The sequence below is a fragment of the Urocampus carinirostris genome, chromosome 2 (genome assembly GCF_059441175.1).
Source record: "Urocampus carinirostris isolate Australia breed hairy pipefish chromosome 2, RoL_Ucar_1.0, whole genome shotgun sequence".
Classification (NCBI taxonomy): Eukaryota; Metazoa; Chordata; class Actinopteri; order Syngnathiformes; family Syngnathidae; genus Urocampus; species Urocampus carinirostris.
In genome coordinates this window covers 47,488,868-47,516,375 of record NC_142350.1, presented here as the reverse complement: position 1 = coordinate 47,516,375, position 27,508 = coordinate 47,488,868, and the positions used below count along the sequence as shown (strand labels likewise).

General features: G+C 38.8%; 1 protein-coding gene and 1 pseudogene across 1 annotated transcript in view; both read left to right on the top strand.

Moving 5' to 3' along the window:
- Positions 1 to 27,170, top strand: part of vars1 (valyl-tRNA synthetase 1) — a 36,016-nt gene extending 8,846 nt beyond the window's left edge. Inside the window, exons 9-29 of the mRNA XM_088326790.1 lie at positions 974 to 1,138; positions 1,202 to 1,283; positions 1,376 to 1,495; positions 3,012 to 3,120; positions 3,181 to 3,360; positions 6,655 to 6,779; positions 9,429 to 9,532; positions 9,591 to 9,749; positions 10,107 to 10,197; positions 10,261 to 10,366; positions 12,205 to 12,275; positions 15,422 to 15,547; positions 15,616 to 15,720; positions 15,957 to 16,104; positions 18,250 to 18,377; positions 20,995 to 21,150; positions 21,227 to 21,439; positions 22,973 to 23,084; positions 24,412 to 24,587; positions 25,301 to 25,450; positions 27,036 to 27,170. Coding sequence (XP_088182916.1) covers positions 974 to 1,138; positions 1,202 to 1,283; positions 1,376 to 1,495; positions 3,012 to 3,120; positions 3,181 to 3,360; positions 6,655 to 6,779; positions 9,429 to 9,532; positions 9,591 to 9,749; positions 10,107 to 10,197; positions 10,261 to 10,366; positions 12,205 to 12,275; positions 15,422 to 15,547; positions 15,616 to 15,720; positions 15,957 to 16,104; positions 18,250 to 18,377; positions 20,995 to 21,150; positions 21,227 to 21,439; positions 22,973 to 23,084; positions 24,412 to 24,587; positions 25,301 to 25,450; positions 27,036 to 27,104 — 2,695 coding nt within the window. The 3' untranslated portion in view covers positions 27,105 to 27,170. The remainder of the gene's footprint in view (positions 1 to 973; positions 1,139 to 1,201; positions 1,284 to 1,375; positions 1,496 to 3,011; positions 3,121 to 3,180; positions 3,361 to 6,654; positions 6,780 to 9,428; positions 9,533 to 9,590; positions 9,750 to 10,106; positions 10,198 to 10,260; positions 10,367 to 12,204; positions 12,276 to 15,421; positions 15,548 to 15,615; positions 15,721 to 15,956; positions 16,105 to 18,249; positions 18,378 to 20,994; positions 21,151 to 21,226; positions 21,440 to 22,972; positions 23,085 to 24,411; positions 24,588 to 25,300; positions 25,451 to 27,035) is intronic.
- On the top strand, positions 4,364 to 4,504 carry LOC148372183 (U2 spliceosomal RNA; annotated as a pseudogene).
- Positions 27,171 to 27,508: the final 338 nt, after the last annotated feature.

Genomic DNA, 27,508 nt, shown 5'->3' with positions numbered 1-27,508 from the left:
GTGTCTCCTCTCCTTTTCTCCTCTTCTCTCTCTCCATCTCCACTTTTTTTCCTCCTCTCTTTTGCTCCTCCCTTTCTTTATATCTGGCTTTCTCTTTCTGTGTTTCTTTCCTAGTTTCTCTCTCGGGCTCTCTATCTCTGTCTTCCTTTTTCGTTTCGTCTCTTACTTCATTTTTTGCCTGTCTTAGTTTCTTATAAACTTTTTGTACTCCTTTTTTGCTTTTGTTTTTTTGGGGCGTGTACACCTGTTTACTCTTTTTTAAATCATTTGTTCTTTATCTATCATTCTCTTTCATCCTTTCTGTCATTCTCTCCTTTTCATTCTTTTTTCTTTTCTCTCTTTATCACTTTCTTTCTTTTCTCTTTCTCTTTCTTTTTTTCTCTTTCCTCTCTTTTGTTCTCTTTTTTCCCACTTTATTTTTATTCCCTTTATATCTTTTTCTTTATTTCTCTATCTTCTTTTCTTTCTATTTTCCTCTCTTCATTTGTTTTTTTTCACATTTTTTCTCTCATATTTTCTTGATATTTTTCTCTTCTTTCTTTCCCTGTCTCTTTCTCTTTCTTTCCCTTTTTCCCATTTCTTTTTTCACCTTCTGTATTTGTTTCTTCTTTTCTGTCTGTCTTTGTTTCTTGCTTTCTTTCCGTATTTCTGTATTTTCTTCTTAACTTTTTCTTTCTCTTTCTCTCCTTCTGTCCTTCTGTCTTTCTATCTTTCTGTCTTTCTTCTACTTTTTCTCCTACTCTTTTTCTCACATCCACATGCAAACGATTGCATATTTGTGCAGATATTGCATAAAAACAAGTTAATCGAAAATTTTTTAGTGGGCAAGCACAAGCTTTTTTTATGTGGCACTCTCCCTCTTAACAAAGAGTTTTTCATTGCCCGGTAAGCGAAACCTCCATTCTAAATGGTCAAACTGGTCATGGGCCCACGGCAAGTGTCGATCCCGTCTTTTTGTCGGCCTCCTCTGCAGGCACCGAATGCGCGGGGAGACCACCCTCTGGAACCCGGGCTGCGACCACGCCGGCATCGCCACCCAAGTCGTGGTGGAGAAGAAGCTGATGAGGGACCAAGGCCTGAGCCGCCACGACCTGGGACGAGACAAGTTCATCCAGGAAGTGTGGAAGTGGAAGAACGAGTGAGTGGACGGTGGAGCCAGGGGCGAGTGAGACATCGCTTTACTCATTTGTGATCTTTGCAGAAAAGGAGATCGCATCTACCACCAGCTGAAGAAGCTGGGCTCCTCTCTGGATTGGGACCGAGCATGTTTCACCATGGATCCCGTGAGCGTCTACTGACTCGTCACAAAAATGTTCATATATCGTCCTCCTTGTCAAACTGTTTTTTCCACTCTTTTTTTTTTTTTTTTTCCTAGAAACTCTCCTACGCAGTGCAGGAAGCTTTTATCCGCATGCACGACGAGGGCGTGATCTACAGAAGCAAGAGGCTGGTCAACTGGTCCTGCTCACTCAACTCTGCCATCTCAGACATTGAGGCAAGAAATATACGAAGCACAAAAAATTATTTTGCTTTCGTGTTTTGTTTTAACCCACATTTAATAATACAAAACACTTGGTTAACATAGGGTTAGAATAGGGTTCAGAATGGACTCATCAAGGACTTCCAAGATGCAGTCTTTTGGATTGTTCTTAACAATATTACCTTTTTGGGAGGAGGAGTGGGGTTATTAAATACACTTTATTTTTTGTGGATGTGAATAAGAAGAACGGATGTGGAAATGGTCAACTAATAAAACAAGCTAAATGTATGGGAATTTTGAGAAATATTCCTATGTTTTATTCCTGATTTCACATATTTTTTCCTTCCCTTTTTTAGTAATGAAAGAGGAATTTATTCATTATTTCTTGGATTTTGTGACATCAGTTTTCTGTGGGTTTTGGAAAAGTGGTTAACTCTCTAAAATGACTAGCAATGTTTTCGAATTTTGTATACTTTTTGTATTCCTATGTTCTATTCCTGATCTCAAATGGAAACAATTTGTTTCCCCTTTTCTTATTCTTAGTAGTGAAAGAGAAACATATTCTTTATTTCTTTGATTTTGTGACATATCAGATTTTGTGGGTTTTAGTAAAGCGGTTAAAAAAACACTAAAATTACTAGCAAGGAGTTTAACTCAATTTTTGTAGTTTCTAACACATAAGTTTTCCGTTTTTGTTTTTTTTTGTACAAAAACACAGAGTTGATCTTCTAAAACAACTATAATTTCAGGCAGATTAAAAATAAGTTACTCTGGGGAACATACTTTCTTTTATTTTGTTTGATCAAACTACATCAACCTATATTTTAACAAAAACACCCAAATTGTGACAACATTTGACCCAAAAAATAACAACTAAATTAGACTGTATTTGTAATGACATTGTTTTATTTAATTTGGAAAAACTCCCAATTTAATGGATTTTCTTTACAAAAATAACCACATTTTTAAGGTAGATTAAAATAATAATATACCAAAAAAATAAATAAAAAGGCAGATATTTTTTTCTTTCGTAAAAAAATTGAATTTGCCAATTTAGAAAAAAAATCAATTTCTACAGCTGTTTTTTTAAAACAAAAGAAACATTTTTTAAATGTGAATTAAATAAATAAATACATAAATAATAATGATAATGTATACGTAAACTAACATATAAAAAGACCAGTTTTTGTAAGAAATTTTTTTTTTGTTTCATCAAAATGAAATGGCAAATTTTTAGCAGCGTAATTTAGGCCTCTATTCGTGAAAAATATAGAAAATAAAATCATAGTTTTGTCAAATTACCCCAAATAGTAAATTGACAGAAATGGGTTATTTCTGACCTAACTGCTTTGATTGTGTTCAAGCTCACCTTAGAATTTGAAAAAAAAGAAGAAATCTTTGGGAGAAAAAAACAATTGTAAATAATTAATTAAATCAAAGTTTTTTTTGAGCAATCATCTTTTTGTGTGTGTGTTCCTGGGCTGTATTTTCGTACACCCCAGATTTACTAGACCGACCCTTTGCTTTCCAGGTGGACAAGAAAGAGTTGACCGGCAGAACCTTTTTACCCGTGCCTGGCTACAAAGACAAAGTTGAGTTTGGCGTTTTGGTGTCCTTCGCCTACAAAGTGGACGGCTCAGGTAACGAGATCGAAACCGTTCCTGAGGTTTTTCTTGAAGTAACGGTTTAATTCCTCTCAGACGAGGAAGTGATCGTGGCCACCACCCGTATCGAGACCATGCTCGGCGACACGGCCGTGGCCGTGCACCCCGATGATGCCCGATACAAACACCTGAAGGGCAAAATGGTTTTGCACCCTTTCTGCAACCGAAAAATGCCAGTTGTCTTCGATGACTTTGTGGACATGAGCTTTGGAACGGGTGAGTGCAAGATTCTTCTCTTAAATATTTTTAACACAATGAATAGATTGCAGTGGGTGGTGTATTTTAGCTCATCCAAGCCCCACACGCCACTGGAGAAGTAATTCTTTATTCAAATTATTTGTTCACTGCATTTTTTTCCCCATAAAACACACTCCCTTTTTTCACATCTTTGTCATACATAAGGCGCTCCAGACTATAAAGCGAATTAAGTTGAGATTACAGTTAGAGCTTCCATGTGTACTGGTACATTATTACAATGCATTCATATGTGCTACTGAACTAAAGCATAAAACATTGTATGCAATGGGAATCTGTCCCGAGATATTTCGGCAAGAGCACCAGTAGACCACCACTGGTACAGATGACATAAGAAAAGGCTTTAGAGCTTATGCCCTTATCACACTTTTTTTACTCACTGATTTGCATAGTGCATTCTGATAGGCTAAAAAGTCACTCCACAGCGTCATCTGTGCCTCAATAACCTTCCGGTTTAATATGAAGGCTTATGTAATAGAGTCAAGTCAAGTCACGTTTATTTGTGACGCCCTTACTCACAAGGAGTCTCAAAGGGCTGCACAGACCACAGACTATTGCAAACTACATACTATTATTAGCTTGTATATTACTTTGTTGAAATATTTTATTGTCTCCATTCTCTAACATTTGTTTAAGAAGTGGAGAGACTGTTCAACCTATTAGAATGCACTATGCAAATCAGTGTTCCTGGCACCGTGAGTAAATATACAGACGCTGCGCTACTTTGTAAGTTGCTTCAGTGCTATATTTTGTATTTTTAAGGTTTATATAAGTATGTTTAAGGCCTGATGTTATATAATGAAATTGTGAATATGTTTGATTTTCGAGAAGGTTTGTTCAAACCTCACTTTGTGTTTGCTGTTAAAAACGTAATATTGGAATATAATATTGTGAATGTGCTTAATTGCTGTTGAGATTGTCATGATTGTTTTCTGTTTTTAGTGTCAATAAATTTGTTCAAACCAAAAAAGCTTGGCCTTTTGGTTGAGAGCAAGGCTTTGATGCTAAGTCTTTAGCTTGGCCTTGGAGATGGAATAAGAGCTTACTCTGTCCACTCCACGCATCGGCCCGGTATTGCAGTACCTCCGGGAACGGTGCATTCGCAATGATCGCAGCAAGGTTTTAGGGCTAGGACCTTAGCTTGGCCTTTTGGCTGAGAGTAAGTGTCCCGGCTCCTAGGCTTTGTAGCGTATTATGAACTGACCGATAACGGATAATGGATAATGAATAACGAAGATAGAACAATAACCCTTAAAAAACCCCCTCTATCAATAACCTGTATTTTTTGTAATAAAACATGAACATTTCAAAACAATATGCTCTATAAAGATAAATAAAGTTAAGTTTGACTTTTAGAAGATGAGCTTCAAGAGTTAGGCGACATTAATAATAATAATAATTCTCCTCCGTGGTAAAATTGTGGTCGAAAAAAAGCAATCCAAACATTTTCTCAACCGCATCAAGCTTTCTTATTCCACTTTAATTTCAAATAAAATGGCTCGCCACTTCTTTACACTTTACACCAAACCTATTGAATGGATGCACAAGATATTAAGCAATAAAAATGTCAAAGTACTCAGCGCGCTAGAGATACAGTGTAGGATGTTTACACACCAACTAGGAAGAGGAAGCTGGGGTGGATGCTGGGTGATCTCTCACCGCGCCACGCCGGTAGCGGCGGAAAGAAACACTACAGTAATGTGCTGTACTCGCAAAGGTCCGGATATTTTTCGACATCCCGAAAAAAATGTTCCTATCTGTTTTTCGTAAGTTGAATGGTCGTAAGTATGGGAGCGTTTGTAGTGTGATTATAGACGAGGTTTAATCCCCTATGTCATTTGTACCACTGTTGGTCTAGTGGTAAAGTGTTGGGACTCACCACCACTGTTCTGGTTTGATTCCCATTGTATACAATATATGTCAGGGATGTTCATAAGTTTGATCAATCATTGATTAAGACCGTATGACCATAAAATGTTCTCATCCGCCATTCTCTATGGTAAATAAGGTGCACTACGTTATAAAGCGCGGAAAATATTTAATTTTCAATGAGGAGCAGTTTCAAATATGTGCTGTCATTAGCCTTTAGCAGGAAAAAATAAAGTATTAGCAACAGCCAGCAGATGGCAACATTGTATCGATTTTGAAATCAACTTAATGGGCTTTGTTTTTTGAGTGTTTTTCTGTTTTCTGGTTTTATTGAATGATTATATCCGGGATTATTTTCACATGTTTTGTTGTATTGAATTATTTTGTTTTTATGAATATTTTTGAGGAGTTTCATTTGTATTTTCTTTTTTTGTCCTCTGGATTATGTTTTTCAAATTTTCAAAACTTTATTTCTGATTTATGGATCATGTGTTTCTGTTTTCTTTATATTTTTTCTAGTTTTGTGAATTTTTATCTGTTCTGGGGATTATTTTTTTATAAATAGAAAAACAATATTGTGAAAGAAAAAAATTAAAGGATTGGAAAAAAACATACGTAAAACAGGAAAGAATATTCTGAAAATTTGAAATAATGAAACATAAATTTTCATCCCCACTTACATATAATAAATTCAGAGAACAAGAAAAAATCAGAAAAATGGGAAAAAAACATGATAAAAAGAAACTGAAAAAAGTATTCTGGAAAATAAGCTTATACTCAATACTGGAACCATATCCCCTAGTGGGAGGTGACTAGAGTCAAGAAAACATTTCACATTTTTTGACTCTTTCTGGGAGATTGATACAGATTATACAAAATATAATGTTCAGAAAATTTGATAATGAAATGTAATGAGAAAAATAAAAATAAATTATTAGTAAAACTGGGGGGAACAGAAAAATATATAATAAAAAACATTAAAATATTAGAACGTGTATATTTAATAAAAACGAAGGGCCACCACTACCCTAAACAAGTGCCCAAAACTGAAAATATATATCTTGCGACTTATTTGGAGATTCTTGTTGTTGAGAAAGGTTATTGCACTACTCTTCATTGCACTAATGTTATGATGCACTATTTTTCATTGCACTCATTGCATCATTATACTATACTTACTGCACAGGGTTGTAAACATTTTTGCCTATTTATCCTGACAGTCTTTACTATGTGTTTACCGTAGTGTGGCATGTCTAATCTCAATTCATACAATGTTGTTACCAATGACAATAAATTCAAGATTGTGTGCATTACTCACCACGCTATACTGTATCTTTGCATTTCTTGGCTGCCTTCTCACCCTCCCCTTAAACATTTTCCTTTCAGGTGCTGTCAAAATCACGCCGGCTCACGACCATAACGACTACGAGGTTGGCGTCCGTCATGGCTTACCCTTCCTCAACATCCTGGACGAGAACGGCTTGCTGGTTAACGTGCCCCCTCCCTTCCTGGTAAAACATGCCTGAACACTGCCACGCTTGCTCAGTCGCGGAAAAGTATTTTTATTTTCTAGCAGGCGTGAAAATCGCTTACCTCTGGGAGAAATGGGTGACCTATGTGAATTGTGTAGTTCCAAGGGGAAAATATTTTGCGGAAAAGGGGGTGCGGGGTGGTCGTGAGATTTTGAAGAGAATAAACCGGGCGTTTGCAGGGTTCCCACGGATCTCTGAAAAGTCTTAAAAGGCATTGAATTTCCATCGATCCATCCATTATCAGCACCACCTATCCTCAGTAGGGTCGCGGGGGTGCTGGAGCCCATCCCATCTATCTCCGGGCAGTGGGCAGGGGACACCCTGAACTGGTTGCCAGCCAGTTGCAGGGCACACAGAGACGGACAACTCACTTGCTCATCCACACCAAGGGACAATTTGGACCGGCAAATTAACCTGACATGCATGTTTTTGGGAATGTGGGAGGAATGCCCGGAGAAAACCCATGCAAGCGCGGGGAGAACATGCAAACTCCAAACAGGCAGGTTCGATATCAGAACTGTGCTGCACATGCGTTAACCACTGCATCGCCGTGCTGGCATTGAATTTGTTATTTAAAAAAATAAGGCCTTAATTGGCATTAAAATGTCTTAAATTCAATTTTCGAAAGTCATAAAAATGTGAACACATTAATAAGTTTAATATTTGTTTGAACTAAAAAGGTAGCAACTAGCTTTTTTGAGAAGTGGCAGTCCAACGAACTTTTTTCGTCATGACTGAAAGCCGTGCCATGTAATGTGTACGAGGCACGATGTATTTTGTTTTTTTTTTGTTTGTTTGTTTTACTTGTCTGTCCTTTTGTCGACTTGGTCTTAAATTTGATTTCAACAGGCATTAAAAAAGCCTTTAAAAGTCTTAAATTTAACTTGCCTTAAGCCGTAGGAACCCTGGTTTGAGGGGCTGTGTTTGCGCAAGTGTAAGTAGTTGGGGTATGTGTTAAGCTAAGTAATGGAAGAATCAAACCAAATGTATGTGTTTTGAGCCAATCTGGGTGAAGGATGGTCTACTGCAGCCCATACTTCATGATACATATATTAGATCATTAAAAAAATTGGATGGATGCTAATTGCTAAGATCGATCATTGCAGTTCATTGAAAATTCCACCGAGAACTACGCCAACACACTTGAAATCTGAGTTTTGATTTTGTATTTTTAATATCTGGGCATCTGGGTCTACGTGACGTTACAATAGCAACCAGAATGTATTGCAGTGAAATAAAGAAATCCAGGCTAACTGACAAAGCGCAGCTTGGTCCCGTGTGGCCGGCGTATTTTGGATTAATCGGTTGCACGTGTCCAAATTCTATTTTTAGTTCTAGTTTTTCTTTCTTTTGGTTTATTGATATTTCATAAAGAATACACTTCTCTCTCTTTGACAACAGAACCGATGAATGGGAATTGGACCTATATATACTATATTACCTTTGTCAAAGACTTTTTTGATACTATCTTTGCATGTATTTCCATCACTTTTGAGAATCTCATAAACATCTATAATATACATATTCATCAAAACTCTGATGGGCATTTGACAAGTATTCTTAATTGGCAAAGCAATAAAACACATGGTTATTAAATGGACTGTTGCAATTATTAGGCCAACAGAATACGATGCAATGACAATACAATATAGACTACATGTAAAAACGATAATGCAAGATAGGTAAATTGGTACAACATATCAGAAAGTCCGTGTTAAGGCTATAAAACCCATTCATTTTTTACACGTGAGACAATAGAAGTGCTAGATGGATATCTGCGGATAATATTAGCCTAGTTGTTAGGCTGGTCTGAAGAAGACCAGCTGTAAAGCAGGGGTCGGGAACCTCCAGCTCGCGAGCCATGTATGGCTGTTTTCATGAGAACATTTGTCTCAGAGATAAAATAGAAACTTTGTATTTACTATGTTCATTGTTGAGACACTTTATGATGAAAAGCCTCGTAACAAACTTTAAATACCCAGAAGCCCTAGCAATGCACCTTGAGCAATTTGTTTGGATGAAGCTATACACAGCACTTGTCCTCTTGCCCAGTGCCGAATGCACTGAAGGTAAATACATTGGTATCCTGGTTTGCAGTGTATTTTTTGACATTTATAAAAATTTAATTTTTAAAATTACTTTGTTTAGGACAAAAATGACAGTCGAAATGAGCCTCAACACTCCTAAGTAACTTAGCGGGAGGGAGACAAATTTTCAGTGATATATGTACATGGGATACAGGCTCTGGCATTATTTTCATTTCCCAGTTTAGATCAAATCATCAAACATCACACAGTAAAACGAAACGTGCTAAAGAATTAGCTTTTGACTTTTTTTCTTTAAATATATGGTGTGGTTCTGTCAAAAAAAATTCTAAATATTTTTGTTTGATGGCTCTTTAGGTTAAAAAGGTTCCCGATCCCTGCTGTAGAGAATATATCCGCGTAACGGAGCGAAGCTAAATTAAACCTACTTTCATGCAAGTAACTTTAGGCTGAAGTCGGTCAAGATAATAAACACATCCAGATTTTGTTGGGTTGTACTGTGTACCGGAACATATCTATTCCACACCCTTCTTTCTCACCTTTTTAACGACTTAACCCGTTTTCATGCCTGTTCTTAATTCAGGGCATGAAGCGTTTTGTGGCAAGGAAAGCTGTGCTGGAAGCACTCAAAGAGAGGGGACTCTTCCGAGAAGTCAAAGACAATCCCATGGTGGTACCTGTTTGCAGGTGAGACGATGCTTAATTTTCACTTTTGTTTTGTTTTAATTTTCAACTTCGCTTGCAGTCGTTCCAAAGATATCGTGGAGCCGCTTCTGAAGCCGCAGTGGTACGTCAAGTGCGCCGAAATGGGCAAGCAGGCGGCCGACGCCGTCCGAGAGGGACGCCTAAAAATCATCCCCGACCACCACCTCAAAACCTGGTTCAATTGGATGGACAACATCAGGTAATGGTACTAAATTTGCTTTGTGAAAAGGAAAAATATATACCATAGTAAAGAAACAAAAATCTGACAGAAAGCAAAAAAACGATATGCAACACAGTATTTAAATGATTTATTTTTAACAGAAAGAAATAAGGTACAAAAAAACCTCGTACGTCAGGGTTCGTATGGGTGCTTGAAATCCTTAAAAATTGTCTAATTTTATTGTTTTCAAATTTGAAAAGTGCATGAACTTTGGGTGAAGCGCTAGTAAATGCTTGCAATTAACAAGTAATCATGAATCAACAAGTCTGCTCAAAAATGACACTGACATTGCTCTATGGTGGTTTCGTATATCAATGTACCTGGCACTCCCCGCAGGGATTGGTGCATCTCCCGACAACTGTGGTGGGGTCACCGCATTCCCGCCTATTTTGTCACTGTGGACGATCCGTCGGTAAAAGTGGGAGAGGTGAGTCACTTCATACTCATGTCGTTTTGGGGGGAATTCTGAATTTTGAGCGCTCTTCTTTAGGATGTTGACGGGAATTACTGGGTGAGCGGCAGAACGGCGGAGGAAGCCAAAGAGAAAGCGGCCAAGCGATTTAACGTCAGCCTTGATAAAGTCACCCTCAGACAAGGTGACTTTTATTCTGTTGAAATCGATTATGTTATTAAAACGCTATACACAATAGTATTTTTCCTATACTATATTATTTTATTTTACAATTCATGCACTGTGTCAGAGAAGGGAAATGCTAATACTAATCTGGGTTGTCGGTTGTGGGATGCTAAGAAGCTGCAAACTAATTTTTCAGTAAATTATACGGCACAAATCCTAATCTTGACGCTAGCAACCACCCATTAACAATAGCTAAGAAAATGACAGCAGTGAGCCATGTGGTGCATTGAAATGCTACACACTGAGAGCTAATGCTAGTCTGCCTAGCCATTCATAGGATGCTAAGAAACTACAAACTACTTGTTCATTCTATCATACAGCACAAATCTTAGACACTAGCCATTAACTGTGGCTAAAAAAAATGTGACAGGATCGAGCCATGTGGTGCATTCAAATGTTCCACACCGAAAGCTAATGCTAGTCTGGTTAGCCACATGTCTTTCATTTGATTAAATGGCACAAGACTTCAATGCCAGCAATTATCCACGAGCAATAGTGTGAAACATTCTTCGAAACGTGTGAGCATAGTGCTGCATTCAAACGCTGCAATCTGAAAGCTTATGCTAGTCTGGCTAGCCGCATGCTAGCACCTCATTTAATTATATGGCACAAATCTTAGATGCCAACAACTAGCCACTAACAATAGCGTGAAATCTTTTTTTGACAGCAGTGAGCATAGTGCAGCATTCAAATGCTGCACACTGAGAGTTAATGCTAGTTTGGCTAACCGCATGTTGGGCGTTGAGAAACCACAAACAAAAGTGTGTCACTCATTTGATTATATGCCGCAAACCTTAGATGCTAACAACTAGCCACTAACAATAGTGTGAAATCTTTTTTTCGACAGCAGTGAGCATAGTGCTGCACACCGGAAGCTAATGCTAGTTTAGCTAGCCATTCACAGGATGCTAAGAAACTGCAAACCAATTGTTCATCCGATTATACGGCACAAATCTTACGCTAGCAACGAGCCACTAACTGTGGCGAAAACAAAATTGACATCAGCGATCCATGTTGTTTTACCGCTGATTAGAAAGTAATGATTACCTACAAGTTAAATTTAAAAAAAGGATTATTTGTGATTAATAATTGTAACCGCTAATAGAAATGTTAATTAAAAAAATACTTAATGTAAAAAAAAAAAAAAAAATGCGATATTATTGCAATTAGCGTTTTCTGATATGGTGCACATTTCCAATGCGAGCAGCTAGCCACTAGTTAGAGCGTCAAACAAATTGCTAGCCGTGCGATGTGTTCAAATGCAGTTGGACATTTCAGTTGTGATATTATTGCAATTATCATTTTCTGATATAACGCAAATTTCCGATGCTAGCAGCTAGCCACTAATTCGCACGTAAAGGGAATTGACAGCCGCACGGTGAATTCAAATGTGGTTGGACATTTTGTGATCAGACAGGAAAATAAATGCAGAAAACATTTTAAAAGGAATATTTAAAAATGTTGTTTTCCACAAACTTTTGACTTTGGCGGTTCATAAATTGCAATTGAAGTTTCAACGGCTTGATGGCACGAACGAAAGTGTAGCTTAACCATTTTTGTCTTTTAACTAGATTTCCATAGGAAATATCACACAGAAAAAGCCCACAAATGCAAAAAAATCCCCAACATTTTAACACTTGCGATTAACTAAGAGTTCATAATGAAAAAAATGGAAATAATGGTGGTTACAAATTGCACAATTTGGAATGCAGCGTCTAGTGAGCATGCAAAACAAACCAAAAAAGCGAAAAGGAATCATTTCTAGAGGTTAATATTTCATGTTTTGTTGTGTTTCAGACGAAGACGTTCTGGACACTTGGTTCTCATCCGGAATCTTCCCCTTTTCCATCTTCGGGTGGCCTAATGAGGTACCGGCGCCGCAGGGATCAGTCGCAAAATGAAGCAGCGCTGTCCCTTTCCTTTCTGCTTTGTTTTTTTGTAAAGACTTGGGGGATTTTTCTGCTCATGGTGACCTCGTTTTTTTTTTTTTTTTCTTGATTTGTGCTAGCCATGTGTAAAAAGAGAATGTCTGAAGATATGCTTTTGTTTTTTTTGCATTTAGTGTGAAGGTGAATAACTTCAGTACTTTTCCCCCCAGTACTCTCAATTTTTTCGTACTTGTTTGTAGATTCTGGTAGTTTTTCAGTACTTTTTTTAGTTGTTAGTAATTCTTTTTCCTCTTTTGAATATGTTAGTACATTTTAGCCATTTTGGGGGGGGGGATATTTTCTTACGTTTCCTTACTATTTTGTTTCTGTATTTTTTTTAGTATTATTCAATCATTTTTGCAGTTTTCAGGATTTTCAATACTTCAGTACGTTTCAGTATTCATGACTTTTAGTTTCACTACTTTTTAGGTACTTTTTCAAATGTTTCATGAGTTCTTTCTTTCAGTACGTCTGAGTATTTTCAGTCTCTCTCTGTCTTTTTTAAACTTTTCAGTCTTTTTTTTTCTTTAACTTTTCAGTACTTTTTTTTAGTAATTCTTAATAACTTTTGTATTCAGGTCTTTTCCATAATTTTCCCTTTTAATTACTTTTTCATACTTTTTCACTCCTTCTTAATCTCTGTACTTTTTATTACTGTTTATTTGTTAACTTCAATTTTTATTACATACCTGTTTGGTAGTTGTAATACTTTTCAGTACTTTTTAGTCTTTCTCTGTACTTACTTAGGGGCCGGTCACACAGACATTTGCGGCTGAATCACGGCCAGAAATTTCTGCCTTTGAGGCGGACGCTATTGGACGCATTGAGATCGCCATTCAGACGAGATACAGCGGTGCTTGACACGAGGTCGGAAATTCGCGCGCGGGTGGCAGCGCGAAACTGTTTGGCGCTGCTCAATTCTACAGAGCGCGGGTACTCAGCCTTTCACGAGCGTATTGAGGCTGAACCACGGCCAGAAATATCTGGCCGTGAAGCAGATGCTGTTAGGCGCTGTTGGACGTTTAGAGACCGCCATATAGACGAGATAGAGCAGTGCTTTACTCACGGTCGGAAATTGTCACGTGGTTGGCCGCGCTCAAAACTTTTGAGCTGCTCAAAAGTTTGAGCACGTGTTAAACCGCGTGCCGCACACGTGGTCAACACGAGGAAATGACGCGGAAATGACGCGGAACGACGTGCTCTGGCCAGGGCGTGCTTACACATGGGTAGGACGGGAAATTTCAGCGGGTAATCGTGGGTGGAGCATGGTAATAGCATGTTCTGCGCCTGTATCGCGGTGTTATTACGTGAAATTAGCGTGTTACGCGTGTGACAGTCAAACGCCTTTCTCCGCGTATAAACAGCGCGAATGCCGAGCACACGTCAGTTGTGCTCGTGACGTCAAGGGGGTGAACATGGATCCCCGTCAGCGTAGTTTCTCTTCATTTCGAATAAATCTTTCGGTGCATTCGCAATGGTCGCAGCAAGGCTTTAAACCTAGGACCTTAGCTCGGCCTTTTGGCTGAGAGTAAGAGTCCCGGCTTCTAAGCTTTGTAGCGTATTATGAACTGATCGATAATGGATAATGAATAAAGAAGATAGACCAATAACACTTAAACGCACCCCCCCCCCCTGGCAGCGTAGTGATCTCGTCTTAATCCATTTTTATTTCTTGACATTTCTTTTCAAGATAATAAAATAAAAATGATGCCATGGCTTGAAATTTTGATCTTCACGGGACTGTGTCTTGTGCGGTTATGATTTCTACAGCCCGGTGCCGAGATTTGCATCCCCTCGCTAATACAACCATTTTTACCTCGTTTTATCTCACTTTTAGGGAATGTAATGGCGAACATATAACCAAAACCACTTCGTCTTGCATTTGTTGGAAATGTAATACAACTTAATCCATTCCGTCTTTGTTTTTGTTGTGAACGTAATCGAACGGTAAATCCTCCCCCACTCGCGTGAACGCGCATTCTGCTGCGCTTCCAACGAAAGCGATCGTATTCTATATAAAACGCTTATTAAAACTATAAAGCGAGCTAATTATAACAATTGGGAGATCCTAGTCTATATAACGCGTTTATTTAAACAATAAAGTGCAATCGTTTTCTACAAAATGCGTTTGTTAACGTGGATGAAAAAGTCACGCGAGGGGGTGGGGCGGTGTGGGTGTTGCGTAGGAGTCGGATTTGGGCACAACACCGGCTCGGGAGCTTTTATACCCGTGGTCCACACGAGAAAATGACGCAGAAATGACGCGATGAGGAAGCGGAACAGTCGCCGGCGTCTGTTTTGCGGGCATACCACCGATGAACAGCGGGTTGGCCAATTTTGCGCATTTTCCATCCCGGGCAACCACGGGCAAAAAAAAACCCGCAAAATTTTAGCCGTGATTCAGCCGCAAACGGCTGTGTGACCGGCCCCTTAGTATTCAGGTCTTGGACACGGTTTTAACTTTTTTATTTGTTTAAAAATATCTTTTTAAACTTTTCAGTGCCATAGTTTTTATATCATACTTCATTACTTTTCGGTATTTAGTACTTTTAAGTATTCTTTAGGACTTTTCAGTACCTTTGCTGTACTTTATTGAAATTTTCTTAAATGTTTTAGTACATTTTCATTTCTGTACTCTTTGTACATCTTTGTTTCTCTGTACTGTTTGATACCTGTCAGTGTTTTTAAATGCTTTTTAGTAGTCTTCTAGTATACTTCTTAAGATCTTTTAGGATCGATTTGTACTTGTTATTGACATTTTATACTTTTCAATGACCTATTTCATTACGATTACTTTAAATTTGTGTCTTGCTGACTTTATCCCACAATAACCTTCTTATTTTGATGGAGCCGAACCTTAAACCAAACGATTCCTTCTCATTTCTTCTCCTTTAACTTATTCCCAAAACACATTTTAGCTTTTTCGCCTTCCCTGAATTTACCCATTTCTTGATCAATTTAAAGAAAAATCTGGCTGAGGCCACAAAGTAGGTGATTGAGAATTTGTTGTGCTATCTTAAAATGAAATCAGCAGCTTGACTAATGGAATTCTGCAAACATTTTCGTCTTTTTTATTGCTTTTCAAGACTCAGGACCTGAACGTCTTCTACCCGGGCACATTGCTGGAGACTGGTCACGACATCCTCTTCTTTTGGGTTGCTCGCATGGTGATGATGGGCCTCAAACTGACGGGCAAGCTGCCCTTTAAAGAGGTAAGAACACGCAAAACCAAAAAGTGTGACACCACAACAACAACACTGAATAATGTCATCGTTGAAAGGTCTATCTGCACGCCGTGGTGCGAGACGCCCACGGAAGGAAGATGAGCAAATCTCTGGGCAACGTCATCGACCCGCTTGATGTCATTACCGGGATCTCCCTGGAGGTGAAACCGCAAACTCTAAAGTCTTTTTTTTTTCCTCGCGTTGCCCCCTCGAGAACCCTTCCTCTTCTCTCAGCTTTATTAAGCAACCAAAGAGCTTTTATTGAAGCCATCCGTCAAGTATTTACTAGCTTGGAGGGTTGCGGTAGACTGAGCTGGCCACTAGGGGGCACTGGAGCACCGATCCCCGATTTATCACGTTGCTAAGCGCCAATTTGCTTTTCGACTCCCCGCTGCAGGGACTACACGCACAACTCTCGCACAGCAACTTGGACCCGGTAGAGGTGGAGCGAGCCAAGCAGGGCCAGAAATCGGATTACCCTAACGGCATCCCTGAATGTGGCACAGACGCCCTCCGCTTCGCTTTGTGCGCCTACACCAGCCAAGGTGAAAGAGCCAGATTTCTTACCCTTAAAAAAATGCAAAGATATTATAACAGTGCAACTAAATACTACCAATCTGCGGCAGTTTATTACGCCAGCATTAAGTTAAGTAGACATTCAAAATAAAGAGAAAAGGCATCAATAGATTTTGAACTTGCAAGGACTGGGAGAGACGCCTTGGGAAAAGGAATTCCTAGCCCTGTTCTAAAGCCCTCCCCTTAGCCTTCTCTTTTTGTCAAATTTTCAAGGTTACAAAAAGCAGATCAGGCCTAAGAAGTGTGGAAATAGAAGAAAAGCAACACAATTGGCCGATAGCGGCAACGATGTATTAGTCAAAGCAGCGGAGAACAGTGCGTGATAATAGTTAGTCAGGTTAAGTCATGTTTATTTGTGACGCCTTTTATCACAAAGAGTCTCAAAGGGCTGCACAGATCAAAGACTATTGCAAATTACAGACTATTATGACACCATCCCCTCATCTAAAACCTAGATGAGGGCAAATAATACACATATTATCAGCATAAAATGTAGGTTATTCATATGCTATAGAATAGAAGTCAAGTCAAGTCATTTTTATTTGTATAGCCCTAAATCACGAAGAGTCTCAAAGGGCTTCACAGATTATTACACTATGTTACACAGACTATTTTTCAGAATATTATTATACATTCCCCTGCTCTGGAGCCGACGAAAAGAGTAGGTTATTCATATGCTATAGAGTAGAAGTGAGTTTTAAGCTTAGATTTAAACATTTCCACTGAGGTTGCAGATCGGATCTCAGGGGGAAGAGCTTTAAAATAATAAAATGGCATCGTTTGAAATCTCCTTTGCAGGTGTTGGTTAATGAAAACAGAGTAAATTTAGCAGCCAGTTTATAGCCAATTACGGAATTAGCATTTTCTACGAACGCCCCAAAAATGAGAAATTTTCATTTTTGTATTGATAATGGTGTTTGTTCCTTTGATATTTGTAGTTTATTAGTGTCATCTGCTGGACACTTGCAACAACAGCTGGTTTGATAGACAGTTTCCTTTTCACCATCAAATTTAGAATGGTGCGCTTCATTTTTCAGAATAGATGAGGAATTTGAAAGAATCTTCATCGTAAAATGTATCATTATTGATTGGGTTTTAATTTTCAGACACTGTAGAAATGAAAAGCTGCAAACTCTGCCATGCTACATCTGTAAAAAATAATAACGGCTGGTGTAACTTTTCGAACACGATTTTGTTTATTTCAACAATATTCAGTAAGATGATAATTAAACAAAAATAAACTTGGAAAAAAAGCATTCTGTTGGACAATGTTAACTTATTTCTCATTAAAATTTTCAAATTTAATTACTTTTTACAGTATTATTGTATTCATTTTTTTTTTTACTGTTTTTCTTAAAAACAAAATATTCCTGTACATATAAGTGTTGTTGTTGACGAGCCTCGTATATGGTCTGCATTTATAAAGCGCTTTTCAAGTCACTGGAGACCTATCAAAGCGCTTTACAATGTGCTTTACACTTACCCATTCACACACACACTCACACACCGATAGCAGCCACAGCCATTCAAGGCGCCCACCTGATTTTTGGGTCATTTGGGGTTCAGTTTCTTGCCCAAGGACATTACAACATTTAACTCAAACGAGCCGGGAATCGAACCTGCCCCAAGACAAGTAGAAGCAAAGCAGCGACCATAAGTTTTAGTTTTGTCAAGTTCTGTCATAAAATTACAAATATTTAAACTTGAATCGAATTAAAAATGTTTTATTTGATTTAATTTACACCACTGGGGGTTGCTGTGTAATACACACTGGACCTTTAAATGTTTTTGGAAGGGGCAATATAAAATTCTACTGTAGGGTAACGAATCACGTTTTTGTTCTTCTTTGGATAGTTGTGAATGTGCACAGCTTATTTACACGAAAGCAAAAACTTGTTAAAAATGTGGTCAAATTAATAAGTATTAGTAGTTGAACCAAAAAAAAAAATTGTTTTGACTTGTAATGCCATTGTTTACCACTACTTAGCAGAAGGGCTTTATATCACAACAATCGGAGAGGTCATATTTTCTTGTGAGTATGGAATTTGTAATGCTTTAAATATGAAGCTTTTATTGAAAGTTATTTGAGATTTGTTTGTGTTTATGTTCCTCAGGCCGCGACATCAACCTGGACGTCAATCGCATCCTGGGGTACCGTCACTTTTGCAACAAGCTGTGGAACGCCGTCAAGTTTGCCATGAAGACGCTCGGGGAAAACTTTGTGCCCTCCGAAAAAGCACAGGTAGAGTCGGTACAACTTTAGCTCCTCTAGGCTGGTGCTTTAAACTATTCAACTGCAATGAAAATGGCTCGAAAAGCAAGTAACAATTCTAAAATAATTTCGAGAAATATAACTGCAAAGAATGGAGTTATTTTTCCAAAATCTCCCACCATTCCAAAAAAGTACTGTATCTTTCACATTGTAAGGCACAGCAGATTCTAAGGTCCCCTACAACAAAGTATTTTGTCATATATTCAGGGTTTGTACAGGTTTTTGAGAACCTTGGAAATAATTAGATTATAAATTTGTGTTTTTGAGGTTTGAAAAGTGCTTGAATTTTAGGTGAAGCGCTCGTAAATTTTTTGCCATGTTTCCTTGGTTAGGTGTTGGGCTAGGATTAGGAGCAAGGGTCTGGGCCTTAAGTAAGGGGTTTAAATTGATTTTCCAAAATAGTATTGGTGCTACTGTTAGAAACTAAAGTTTAGGGTCCTTATTAGGGTATTAAAATAAATATAGGTTTCTGAAATAGGGTCGGGGCTAGGGTTATAGCTAGAGTTAGGTGTAGGTTTAGGGTTACGAACTAAGGTTTGAGCTCCATATTAGGGTTCTAAACTGAATGTAAGGTTACAAAAATAGGTTTAGAGCTAGGGTTACAATTTCAAACAGGGTTAGGGGCTAGGGTTAGGGACTAAGATTTGCGGTCCATATTAAGGTTGTAAACTGAAAGTATGGTTCCAAAATATGTTTAGAGCTAGGGTTATGGTTTTGAAACAGGGTTAGGCCTAGGGTTACTGCTAGGGTTTCGTATGCCAGTTAGGATTTGTTTTTTTTTAAATAAGGTTGGGGCCAGAGTTAGGGTTTGAAACTGAGGTTTAGGCTCATGTTCTTCATCTTTTAAAAATTGGAAAAATAGTTTTGAAATCCCTTAAAAAAGTGCTTAAATTTGGCCATAAAAAGGTGTAGAAAAGCTGTATGTCTTTTTCATAAATAAGGTGCCCGGTCTATACGGAACATTAAATTGAGACCACAGTAAGAGTTTCCGTGTGTACGGATACATATTATATTCATGCATTCATATGTGCAGCTGACTTGCAAAATGTATGTAATGGGAATCAAACCTGAGTAGGGGCGGTGAGAGTGCTGACACATTAGCACTAGACCATAAGTGGTTCAGATGACATCCAAATTGACATTATTCCATTATCACACCATTTTAACTCACGGTGCTACAACACTGATTTGCATAGTGCATTCTAATAGATTAAACAGTCAATACACTTCTTCACCTGTGTGTCAATTACCTTTCGGTTTAATATGTACGTGAAACAGCTTGAATAGTATTTTTGTGAAAGACTTTGTTTTCTTGATTCTCTAACATTCATTGGTTAGGAAATGGAGTGATTGCTTAACATAGCAGAATGAACTATGCAAATCAGTGCTCCTGGCATCATGAGTAAAACTAGTGTGATAGTGAGATCAGGTCTAACGCAGATGTCGGGAACTTATAGCTCGCAGGCCATATATGGCTCTTTGCATTAGTACGTATGATTTGAAGACACTGTTGATTCCATGCTGATTTTCTTCATGAAATTCCAAATTTGCGTGGTCAAAGATTTTTGTAGTACAGTTTACAGTCAAGGTGTCACACCAAAAGAACTCGTTTTGGCTGTACATCTCTAAGCAATCCTTTATTTGGAAGCTCTTTAAACAATGTATGCTCATTATTAAGACACTTTGCGAAGAAAAAAAAACACATTACTGTTTTTGAATACCCTGAAGCTCGAGCAAAAACCTAGAGCAATTTGATTGGGTGAGCAGTAGGGATGGGTGAAGCTATGCAAAGAGCGCAAGCATTCCTTCCTCTCTCTGTCCCTGCGCCGTCTGATAAAAACACCGAGATTCTTGTTTGCAGAATTTTGGGACATTTTCACAAAATAACTTTGCACCTCGTTTTCAAACCATTTATGACAAAATCGACCGTCAAAATGAGCCTTAACACTTAAGTAGTTGCAGGAGGGAGACAAATTTGAAGTAGTGTATTTATATGGGACACAGGCTCTGCCATTATTATTATTACATATATTTTATCAAATCATCAAATGTCACACAGTGAAATAAAATGTGGTAAAGAATAAGGTTTTGTCTGGAGAGCAGGTTTAGCAGTTTTGTTAAATTTTGTCTCAAAATATATGCTGTGGCTCTTGGCCCCCCCACAAAATTGAAATATTCTGCTTCTATTGCTTTGTGTCAAAATGGTTCTCGAACACTGGTCTAATGCTTGGTCGCATATCATATGTACCACTGGTGGTGCGATGGAAAAGGGTCTCACCGCCATATTCGGGTTTTATTCCCTTCTCATGCAATATTTTGCAATTTAGGTCAGCGATGCTCAAGGATTTGGTCCTCCAATGCACAATAACTCCTCAAATACGGTATTACAGTGAAACCTCGTATGGTAACACGTACCTAGAATTACAGTATGCATGTCCAATCTTTTCTGCCGTATTCTGGGCTAATATAAGGTGCACCGGTTTAGAAAACCCCCTTCAAATTTCTGAAAGAAGTGAGGTTTTTAGGTTCACCTTATATAGTTTGGAAAATGCGATATTTAGATTGCTGTTATTTGTTTTTCTGTTAGCTGTGCGGCGAGGAAAGCGTCCCGGACCGCTGGATCCTGTCCAGACTGAGCGCCGCCGTTTCCTTGTGCCACGCCGGCTTCATAGCCTACGACTTCCCCGCCATTACCACCGCCATCTACAACTTTTGGCTTTACGAACTGTGCGACGTTTACCTGGTAAGCGCATCCGCCATCGTTTTCCTGTTTCTTTGACTCTACCAGCCGGCTCCACTTTTCCATTTCGTCCCCGCAGGAGAGCGTAAAACCCGTTTTCAGCAAGGAAGGAGAGGACAAACAAGCGGCCGTGTGCCGGCAAACCTTGTACACGTGTTTGGATGTTGGCCTCCGTCTGCTCTCGCCCATCATGCCCTTTGTCACCGAGGAGCTCTACCAGAGGTTGCCGCGGCGACAACCTCGCAAGGATGCTCCTAGCGTTTCTGTCACGCCGTATCCTGACACCCAAGAGGTGAGCTGCGATTGATGGACAAAAGTCTACTATTCTGTAAATTCCAGACCACAAGCCGCTATTTTTTTTTTTTTTGCAACATTTAATACGTCGCGGGCAGCACTGGGGATGAGTGGTTAACGCGTCCGCAGCACAGTTCTAAGGTCTTGGTATCAAACCCCCCTGTGCTCTCCCCGTGCTTGTGTGGGTTTCCTCCGGGCACTCCGATTTCCTCCCACATTCCAAAAACATGCATGTCAGGTTAATTGTGAATGAGCGAGTGAGTTGTCTGTCTCTGTGTGCACTGCAACTGCCTGTCAACCAGTTGAGGGTATTCCCTGCCCACTGCCCGAAGATAGCTGGGATGGGCTTCAGCACATCCGCGCCCCTTCTGAGGATAAGCGGTTCCGATAATGAATAGATGGAATGAATGAATACATCTCGAGTTCAAATACAATGCGGCTTATTCCATTTTTTTGTGGCGGCACAGAGGATAAAGGCGAGCTGCTCTTTTCCACAATGCAGGCACCCTAAATACAAAACACCGCAGAGACATTTAGGAGGTTACGTCTCTTTGTATGGGTAAAGGGGTTTTGGATTTGGTATAGTTTTGTATCTATAGTCAAATTATTAATGTATTTATTTTAATTAAATTTAAAGTGAAAGACATGATCCCTGAAATACACATAAAAATCAATTCAAATATTTACAGATTTACAAAAAATACAAAACAATTTTAACTTTTTACACAACACAGAACAACACAGAACTCCCGAAAATTTGTTATAAAAACAAAAGAAAAATGATTGCAGTACTAAAAATGAATGATAAAATACAAAAAAAATTAACTGTTTACGATTATATTAAAAAATGACACACTGGAAAATAAGCACAAAAATCGACGTGAAAATACGTGAAACAAAAAGCAAAAGGTCAGTCGTCTCTATAGGGGGATTGAATGCACGCTGTATCGGAGCCATCAGTTGCCTTCTAATGATTCCAAATTTGGCTCAATTTTTGTACTTTTTTCTTTCCAAACTTTGTATTTAACTCATTTTACCCAACAGACCTTCTCGTGTTTGAAAACAAGCGTGACGCATTGAAGCCGCTTGAGTTAGAATGTCGGAATTCATGTCACTTTATAGCAGCCCATTGACAAAAAAGAAAATAGATCATAGATAGGAACGTCTAAAAAAAAACTCAAGTGTGCTCTAGTTATTGATTTTAGTCATCAAATTCAACCCCAAAAAACCCACCTCTTTTGATCATTGCTGTATTTCTTCTTTAGTGGTACTGTGAACATTGGAAAATTGGCTTCGAAGGTCCTTAAAAGGTTCTTGAATTTGGCCATGAAAAAGGTGTACAGACAGGACTGATATCAGTGCCGCCTTGATGAGCGTGCCTAACTCAGTGAAATCCGTCCAGTGGTCTGTTTTTTTTTTGTCCACGTTCTGCTAAAACGAGCGCTCGGACGAGACTTAAAACGGAGCACAAGCGAAAGAAAACGCCGTTGAGGATCTTTGAGCTTACCGGAATTGTTTTTGGCGTTTTCAGTTCTGCTGGAATAGCGACGAGGTGGACCGCAACATGGACTTTGTCATGAACGTGGTCAAGACCATCCGCTCCCTCCGAGCCGACTACAACCTCACCAAGACCCGGGCCGACTGTTAGTCCACTTTTCAGTACTTTTCATGGAAATTAGGAGCGGGTGAACGGAAAATCATGACAAAAGACAAAGTGTTTTAACGAAGATGAATGGATGAAAAAAAATCAAAGGGGAAAATACAAAAAGAAAAGAAAAATGAAATATAACAAAGAAAAAAACAATTGAATGTAAGTGAGTGGGAGTGAATATATAAAAAGAAAACGATAGAAAACAAAAAAAGTGAGTGAATGTAATTGAATGAATGAAATACTTAAAAATAAGAAAAGGGGGGAAAAGCAAGTAAATGATTAACTGTGAAAAGGAAAAATTATACAAAAATAAGAAAAAATGAATGTAAGCAAAAACAAAATGGGAATGTGAGTGAATGAACAGAAAGAATTAAAAACGGAATAAATAAATACAATGTGCGCAATGGAGGGGAAAACTTGCGATTCAAACGCGTGGGCTCGCGGACTGGATCGGGCCCGCCGAGGCTTTTTTTCCGGCCTGTTCAACAAGGCTGAGAAAAGCACAAGAAAAAAAAGAGCTGCCGTTTTAATTATGTCCACTAGATATCGCCAAAGCCATTCGCCACTCCCAAAGAAATAATAGTTGTATATATTTCTCACTTTCGCTTTCTTCTGTCTCCTTTCTCTCTCTGTCCTTCTCTTTGTTTCTCTTACTTTTCTCCTTCTCTTTGTCTCTTTCTCTATTTTGTTCTCACTTTTCTCTTTCTTTTTCCCTCTTTCTCTTTCTTGTTGTGTATCTTTTCTTTTTCTCTTGCTCTTTTTCTCTTGACTCGTTCCCTTTAGCTCTCGCTTTCTCTTTTTTCCTCCCTCTCTTTGCTCTCTCCCTCTGTTTTGCTCTCTCTCTTTTTCTTGCCCTCCTTCGCTCTTTTTTTTTCTTTTTCTTTCACTCTCTTCCTTTTGCTCTTCAATCTACTAGTCCTGATCTACTAGTCTGGCCCCTGTGAAAATGTTTTTTTCTGCCATATGGCCCCTGAGCTAAAATGAGTTGAACATCCCTGGTTTCAAGTTTTGTTTTGAGAATGTTTTTGTGGCACTCATTTGAATGTATTCATGGCAATTTAATATTGCCTGTTGCTCTAGTTGATTGAGAATAACAGTTGATTGGCGATTGCCTTAATTGCGGCACAATGTGTTACTTTTCTGTACTAGACATTTCCCCGCAAATTTTTTTGAACTGCATGTAAATTCATTTTAATGGCTATCGAAGCCTCAAAATGGGGTGCGCAACTTCAAATTGCGCACGCTGCTTTTAATAAGGTGCGCCCCTTCATCCGGAATTTCAGGTACTTCATTTAATATCGTTTGCCTTGTTGACGCAGGTTACCTCCAGTGCGCCGACGCGGCCACGATGTCCCTGGTGCAGTCGTCCGACGTCCAGATTCGGACGCTTTCCTACAGTCAGGCCGTGCACGCCCTCGGCGCCCACCAGCCCGTTCCCGTCGGATGCGCCGTGGCCATCGCATCCGACCGATGCACCGTCAACCTCATGATCAAGGTCACTACGGAGACCCCTCCCTATTACAGATATTGCTGATTCTCTCCTTAGTTGGCAAAAAAAATCAAATAAGATTGAATGAAAGAGAACCCGACGGACTTGAGATCTCCGATGCCAACGGGCCAATTCATATCGTAGCATTCTTTATACTGTTCTGTAAGCGGACACCTGCTCTGCTCTCCTCCGCATACTCGGTGAGAAGAGTTTACGTCCTGTGCCTTTCGTATGCTGCCTAAACCATGCATCTTCTGAACCGTTTGTTCTCTCTCTCTCTTTCTCTCTCTCTCGCTCTTTATCAGTCAGTAAGGTTTTAACGAAGGTGCACCAAAAGAAAAAACATCTACCGTATTTTCCGCACTATAAGGCGCACCGGGTTATAGGGCCCACCCCCAAAAAATAGTTTTTGGTCCTATATTTTCCATACATAAGGCGCACCAGATTATAAGGCGCTACAATGGGAACGTCGACAAAACAGTCAGATAGTTCAGTCAAACTTATTACCCCCTTAACATTCCCAAACATTCTCTCTTTCTCTCTCTTTCTCTCTCTTTCTCTCTCTTCTCTTTCTCTCTGTCTCTCTGTATATAAGGCTTTAATGAAGGTGTGTGTGTGCAAGTGATTCTGCCATGAAAAGCGTGGGATCTCTGTACTTGGTTTACAATAAATAAGATAAAGTCGAGTAACATAAACTATATGTTGTGGTGGGCCCTCAGGGCCTGATCGACGTGGACAAGGAATTAAGTAAACTGCAGGCCAAAAAGAGCGAGCTGGACAAACTGATGGAGAAACTACGCAGCAAGATGGCCAAGGGCGACTACAGCGACAAGGTGCCGCTTAAGGTGCAACAGCAGGACGCCGAAAAGGTGAACATGGGGAATGCCAAATTTTTCTATTATTTATGGGTTTTCTTGTGTAACGAAGAAGTACTTTGCATTCCCAGACAGTACTTGTAAAACCCAGGTTGTTTTTTAGCCACATTTGAATACTTGTAAAAAGATGTTCTTTGCACAATGCCAGGGTTGTTCTATTTTGACCATCGAACACTTGAAACAAAGAAGTGCTTTGCATTTCCAAACGATACTTGTGATACCATGGTTGTTCAATTTGGATTACTAAACACTTGCAACGAAGAAGTGCTTTGCATTCCAAGATGTTTTTTTAAATGGGATTCTCCTTTTTGGTTATTGAACTTTTACAATGAAGAAGTTCCATGCATTTCCTAACAGTAATTTTAATGCCATGGTTGTTCTATTTTGATCATCGAACGCTTGCAACAGAGAAGTGCTTTGCGTTCCAGGATGTATTCGTAATGCCAAGGATGTCCTTTTTAGGGGATTGAACTTTTACAATGAAGTCCATGCATTTACTAATAGTACTTGTCAAGCCATGGTTGTTCTATTTTGATCATTGAACGCTTGCAACAAAGTGCTTTCCATTTCCAAACGGTACTTGTAAAAACAAGGATGTTCTGTTTTGATAAGTGAATGCATGAAACAAGTTATTTGCACATTTCCAGACATTCCTGTAATGTCGTGCTTGTTTCATTTTGACCGTTGAACACCAAGACGTGCTTTGCATTCCTGGGTTGTACTTTTTATGCCAGGGATGTCATTTTTGATGAACACTTGCAACAAAGAAGTTATTTGTACTTCTCTGGCGACACTTGTTACTTCAAGGATGTTCTATTTTGATTGACGGCTTGAAACAAAGAAGTGCTTTCTATTTCCAGACAATACTTATGATGCTATGGTTGTTCTATTTTGAATAATGAACACCTGCAATGAAGAAGTGCTTTGCATTTCCAAATGGTACTTGTAAAGACAGGGATGTTCTGTTTTGATAACTAAATGCATGAAACAAAGAAGTTATTTACACATCTCCAGACAGTACTATGTCATGGTTGTTCCATTTTCACGATAGAACACTTGTAACAAAGACGTGCTTTGCATTCCTGGATTGTACTTTTTTGATGATTGAACACTTGCAACGAAGAAGTTATTAGCACATCTCTGAAGACACTTGTTTCTTCAAGATTGTTTTATTTTGATTGTTTGAACACTTGCAACAAAGGGGTGCTTATCAATCCTAAATAGCACCAGCAATCCCAAGGTCAATTTTTACAATTGAATGTTCAACTAAGAAGTGCTTTCCATGCCCAGATGGTACTTGTAATGCCAATGTTCTTCCCATTTTGATCATTGAACACTTGCCATGAAGAATACTTGTAATGCCAGGGTTGTTCTATTCTATGCAGTGGTTGCATCTTTTTGGTGGGTTTCCACCATGATCTAACAGGAAAGTAAACCGACGTTGAGTGTTTGCACAGTCCTCTCCTGTTCTCTGTGCGAGTTCAAAATTAATTCCTGGTGTTTACTCTCCATATTACGGGTATCTGGTAAACTATAAACGAAACAACGGCTAACGAGTTCTCACTCTGTGTCATTTCAGCTCCGGCAGAGTCAAACAGAGTTGGACAAGGTGAAAGAAGCCATGGACAACTTTAGCAAGATGATTTAAGGGTTGCAGTGTTTTTTAAGTTTTCTTTAATGTGATCATGTCATTAAAATCATGGGTATCAACCAATAGTGTAGATTATTTAAATTATTTTTTATTTATCTTGCATTTCAAGAACTTCCAAAGTGCTGTAAAGTAGTACATTGGTTAATCAAGTTTAATTGTTTCTTTGGGTAACACTCTTCAATGCAGGATACATTTGTTGATCTGCATTTTTAGGGTTTTCAGATACATGAACTAATTCGAAAACATTTTTTGTGTCATACTGGAATTCTACGTATCTTGTCAATTGATTGAGAAACATAGAAAAATGATTCTAATTTTTTTTTTTTTATTTCTTCCACATGGATTGTTTTTTTTGGAAAGGTTTTTAGGAAAATATGCAAAATTTCAGGTGTAAAAAACTT